Here is a 6051-nt window from a genome sequence, read left to right on the forward strand (position 1 = left end):
TAAATGAATACATTTTATAAGAATAATATTAGAATGTGATTTGGATAAAAAAATATTATTTTCTAGAAAATTTTAATAGGAATAATAGATATATAACAATGATGAATACAAATAAGTGAAAATTACACAAACCCATACTTTAATTATTCAAAATTCCTAAATCAGATTGGAAGTTTGATATTTCAAAAATCAGATTTTTTATTAATTATTTAAATAAACTAATTACCAAAAAAATAAAAACCCTACGCCTACCCAGCAGTCGAAAGCCACCACCAAGCGACGCTATTATCTCCAATGAAGTTGCGCATAAAGGCGCTTTGTCGAAGAGAGTGACGCTCGTCGTTGTGAAACATCGCTCGTTGAGGAGAGCATAGCAACGTTGTGAGCAGCGCTTGGCAACGATGCTCAGATCCGATTTGGTTTGTTGTTCGTGGCGATGATTTTATTTGGTGTTTTTGGCCGGATGCTTTATTCTTGCCTATTCCGTGAAGGTGTGTTTGGGTGTGGTGGTGGTTAAAAATGGTGGAGTTGGTGATGGGTGGCAACAATTTTGTTTGTTGTTGGAAGTAGCGATGACGGTAGTGAGGCGATGGCGGTTGTGGGGTGTTCGTAATTTTGTTGGTAGATCTTGCGGTTTTTTCTGATTTGTTGGTAGATCTTGCGGTGATGGGTGCCCAAATCTGCAATTTTTTGTTTTTATTCGATCTGCTTAGTGTTGATTCTTGTGGCGGGTGGTTTGCGTGTGGGAATGACATTAGTGACATGATTTGGTGTTGGTGGTGGTGTGCAGAGCTTTGGAGTGGTGAGATGGCGCGTAGGTGCTATTAGTGTTGTAGTGATGGTGGTGGTAGTGGGCGATGTCGTTGGTGGTTGGCGATGGTGCGGTGCTTTGGAGTGGTGGGATGGGGTGTGGGTGTATGTGACGATTTTATTGGTTGACTGAAAGTTGTGACCAATAAATTGATTAATTTGTGATCAATATGGTAGTGATTTTGACAGTGCTGGTGGTGGTGGTGTTATTAGAGGCAGTGTTGAATTGGTAGTCATAAGTGTTGGTAATGGTCACAGATTATTTGGTTGATTGTGACCAGTATATTGGTTAATCTGTGATCAATAAACAATATATGACAAATGAAAAAGATAAATTGTGACAAAAAAATAATGTGTAACCTAAAAAATTAATAAATTTTTACTGTCTAATAAGTTATGATCTATAATATTTGTGATCTGTGACCTATAATTTTTTTATTCATGACCAAAAAATAATGTGATTTATAAAATTTTTGATTTGTGACCGAAAAATAGGTTATGACCAATAATTTGATAAATTGTGACTAAAAATTAATTTGTGAGTTTCAAATTTTTTTGTTTTGTGACTTACAAAATTTTTGAATTATGATAGTAAAATAATTTATGATATAAAATTTCTGATTTATTACCAAAAAATAAATAATTAATTAATTAAATCATAAATAAATTTAATAAAAATCTGATTTTTAAAATTTGAAACTTGTTTTCTCAACTTAATTTTGAAATATGCCATATTTACATTTTCCCATAAATAATAACTTCCAAGAAAATAATGTAAAACCCAATTAGTTTGCACGTCCAAAGAATAACCTATGCCTTGAAACCTATGCCTGTTTGAGTGTTCATAGTGCGAAGGGCGAAAAGCGGGGTCAGGTTTTCTACATCGGAATTACGCTAAAAATACTGGGGAAGAGGTAAAAAGGCGACATATTCATCACCACCTTGGCACCAATTTATCTTGTGTCGCAGGGATTTCTACTCAACTTCTTCATCAACAAAGTTGGAAGGTAGTATCTGATTATCAGTAGTGTAAAAACGGAATTTATATGTTGAAATCACACTCAATGTGATTTTTGTGAATGATTTAATTATTTTGTTTTGATTAGTTGAATATTAGCGGAAGTTTCCTTCATTTTGAGGCCATTTTATAGAATAATGGATTCAAAATCATTGGCGAAATCAAAGAGAGCTCATTCATTACATCACAGCAAGAAGCATAATCCTCATCAGACATCAAAAGTACCTTCAGTTAGCTCAGGTACAGCTAGTGGTGGAAAGAAGCAGCCTGGCAAGCAAGTTGCAGACAAACCCCAACAATCTCAGAGTTTAAGGAAACTCCCGTCAAATTGGGATCGGTATGAAGAAGAGTTTGTTTTGGATTCAGAGGACACGATCCAAGAGAATAGTAGCCAAGCAACTGATGTTGTGCGAAAGAGTAAAGGCGCTGATTATGCTTACCTAATTCAAGAGGCCAAGGCTGAGTCTCAAGGAAATTTTTCTTCCGATATCTTTTCTTCACTCAGTGATGTTCTTGATGGTATATCCTTACCCCAAAATAAAAAACAGAATTGTTTGTTTTGATCTGTTTAATTGACACATGCGCCTACAATCTTCTAATGACTGGCTTGGGCAGTTGATATTTTTTTTTGTGAAGCTTGCCCTATAAATAATATCGTTCTAATCCAAGATCCTGCCTTGGTTAAAATTAGGCAATGAAGTTCACCAGAGAAGAACCTATAGAAGTTCATCAGAGAAGTATGCTTAGGTTCAAGAACTTGTTCTTTCCCTAATTAACATTTTACCCACCCTTTTGGTAACAACTACAGTGCAGTTTTGGGAATACGTGTCTTTGAATCACAGTCAAAAGTAAGATGTACATCCTTCCGACTTTCTTTTCTTCTATAAAAATAGTAAATGGATGTAAAAGGTTTGGATTTTATCTCAATGTTGTCTTTTATTTGTCTATCCATTAATAGTGTCTTCAGTAACTCTCTCTCTCTCTCTCTCAACTTTGGCTTATAGAATTTTTTTGAGGAGATTTTCTTTCTTCTAACTTTTTGTCGGAGCTGAGGGAGAGTGCGTTTGATAACTTAACTTCTCTATCATAATTGTTGATGAACTAGACATGCATAGTATGTCCTATATCTTGCGTCTGAAACATTAGTTATATTGTGTGATCTTGGCATGTGTGTGGAAAAATTCGAGTCAACGATGCAAATCATGTGATGACCTAATCGATCAAATTGTTATTTAAATTTTTGTGCATCATAGTTTTTGGATAATATGAGTGGGAATTGACTTCAGTCTTTCTTAGACTTCACTCAGGGGTTGGGTCCATTGCTTTCTTCCAGAGGGCAAGGCATTATGTCATGGATAGCAAATGATAACTTCAAGCTCGAAGACAAAGCAACTACCGGTTATGAGGTAATCTTTATTTCTCCATTATGTGAAAACTGAAGTTTTTTTTTACTTATCCATTAGTCTTTTCTAGACACGCACAGAGTTTGTTAGAAAGAGAGAAATAGAGTACTAAAATAGTAATCACAGCCTTCGATGTGGTAATTATTTACCAAATTTTTAGGACATAGTGTATGCTCTTGTGCAACAATATCCTTCAAATTCTCACCTATTTTTTCCCTAGTTTGATGGTGATTTGTATCTTTGATCACTTGAGCGAATCCTATTCCCCCTTCCACCCAAAATTGAAAAAAAGATCAACAATGTCCTTTCGATGGTGATTTGCATCTTAACTTTTGTTGGTTACCCCAAAAGAGACTCCGCAACCATGATAAAAATTGCGAGAGCACTGTCCACTAGAGTGGTGACATTCCTAGATATGTTTGGCGCTCAATAAGAATTAAATGCGGTTTTGTGTAAGGGACGGTTGGCTATGTACTTAAAATTTGTATAATATCTGATAATGTTCTGTTTCGGTGGTAGTATTAGATTTTTCCAGTTTTACTCACTGTTATGTTATACTTCCCCAAAATCCTTTCGACATATTATTTATTATATCATGGTTCCATCATATACCTTCTATCCTATGTGTCTATCACTCAGAATCGCATTCTACCATACTGGTGGTACTTCATGTTGAATTAACAAATTGGATTAGTTGCTACGCATAGTTAGAATCTAAAAACCCAATAAAAGGGAAATGAAAAAGAAAAGTGTCAAAAAGAATCTGATCAAATTAAAGTCTATTCTCTATTTTTTCTTTTGTTTGAAAACAATGTTAATACTTGAGAGACAACAAAAAATCGAAATTTAAAGAATCAAGATTCAGTTCACATACCATAAAAACAAAGAACATCAGGTTACTTGTCATGTATATTCTCTTTTCATATTTGATTCTTAATTCGTCCAAAATGACATTCTAGAACCGGTCTAAGTAATGTGCATGGTATAAAAGATGTAGATTTCTTCGTCAAGAGGGAAATTCTTATTAGTTAGGTTAGGTATTTTGCTTCCAAAAATGGTAAAAAACAAAAATTGGGTTGCCATGTCGGAGATAGAAAGCGCACTTACTACACCATTTGTGCAGGTCTCTACTTATGCGACAAGGAATTTTGATACCTTAGGGCAAATAGGGTTACCAGCACCGTTTATTGGGGTTTCTGTTTGAAGCAACTCTCATTCATAAGTCTCGTGAAATTGAATTCCACTTTTGCTGATTTTCCTCTCTTGGAGTGAAGCTATCTTTTTATAAGAACTGGCCATGTGCTTTCCCACCTTCTCCCAGGATATACCTTCGTCTTGAACCTGTTGTTTTTTTACCAACCAAAACCATGAGTGGAACAGATGTAGGTTTATGATTTGACTAAGAATTATTTGCAAAAGAAGAAATGTCAAAGGTGCATCTATCTTCCCAAACAAATCCTCCTACATCTATATATAAGTGCTCATTATCAAGAAAAACATTTTTAATTGTTAATTAATAAAACCAATAGTTCATTATCTAATGGATCTTTCCATTCTAATACTCTATCTACAAACAATAGAAGTGGAATGATAAAAAAAGAGAGTTAAGTTCTAACTTTCTCTTTTACTCTAATTATTGGGAAGATGAAAGCAATTGTGTTGATAAAGATTTTCGAATAAACTTGAGTAACATGGCCTCATGTTGTGAAGCCCATATATAAAGATGCAAAATAGACAGCAAAAAAAGATCATGTCTTTTAATGGGAAAGGAACTGTGGAAACTTTTGCATGGAAACCATAGATGTCTTTGATGGTCCATTGACCGAATGCTTAGCTAAATGTTTCTTAGGTCTGTGTCCATGAATGTCCATGTGCGTGCATGAGTGAGTGACTTGTGAGAATTAATCAAAGCTGGGCAAGATTTGTCAACAGAAAGAAATTTCTTTTCATATGCTCAATAACAATTAACATGTATGAGAACAGAATTGTTTTGAGAAGTAAATATTTTTACCCATAAAATGTCAATTGAACAAAAGCAACGTTTAACAGACACATGCATAACGTTTACTAGTTCCTTGTTTAGATTAAGAGGTTGAAGTCATCCAAGGATTGCATCGAACAGACATAGATCAACTCTCTGGGCTAAATATGTGATTTACAATAATCTTTAGGTTTCTAATTTCTTTTTAATTACTATATTGTCTTGAGCATTCGTCTCATTTCGAATTTTATTTCTATCCTACATAAAGTAATCTTGAACATTAAATAATAACTGAAAACATACAATTGAAAGCTTTATTTAGTATTCAATGAAACCATGTGAAGTTTGCTTGTGCATCCAACTGTCTTGTGGTTTTAAAGGTTTTCTTTTCATATATCATTTTAGTCTTATAGCACAACGAAAAACTAGAAGCAAACAATGTAAATTTTACACAATTTTTTGCAATAAAATATACCTTGGCAATGCCATTTTATAAAGGTGAAAATTCGAATATATGACTTTGACATGCCTTTATTCCCTCTAATTTTCAGTGTATGAAAGGGATGAAAGATGATGTATAAAGTTTTGCATTCACGGTGGTGCTGAAAATGTTCCATTATTTTGGCTCCTTTTTAGTGGAAGTTGAGTGTTCAAACATTGTTATGTAGTAAACAGCTGCACCCTCTGTCCTTTAGGAACCATTAAGTCGGCATCCATTATCAAGCTTTCTAGAATATCTTATAACTGAGACCTCCTTGGATCTTTCGTTAACAGCTATTCTACAAAAATTACTAGTTTCATTTAATCTGGAAATGCTGCATTAGGTGTATCTAAGTGTT

General features: G+C 34.2%; 1 protein-coding gene across 2 annotated transcripts in view; it reads left to right on the forward strand.

Moving 5' to 3' along the window:
- Positions 1–1592: 1592 nt before the first annotated feature.
- LOC111395454 overlaps positions 1593–6051 on the forward strand; it is an 8623-nt gene continuing 4164 nt past the window's right edge. Inside the window, exons 1-3 of one of the 2 annotated variants that reach the window (XM_023021450.1) lie at positions 1593–1817; positions 1917–2347; positions 3125–3234. In XM_023021450.1, the coding sequence (XP_022877218.1) occupies positions 1966–2347; positions 3125–3234 (492 nt within the window). In that variant the 5' untranslated portion in view covers positions 1593–1817; positions 1917–1965. The remainder of the gene's footprint in view (positions 1818–1916; positions 2348–3124; positions 3235–6051) is intronic. The other variant, XM_023021451.1, reaches the window with a different exon arrangement.

Source organism: Olea europaea, chromosome 6 (genome assembly GCF_002742605.1).
Source record: "Olea europaea var. sylvestris chromosome 6, O_europaea_v1, whole genome shotgun sequence".
Classification (NCBI taxonomy): domain Eukaryota; kingdom Viridiplantae; phylum Streptophyta; class Magnoliopsida; order Lamiales; family Oleaceae; genus Olea; species Olea europaea.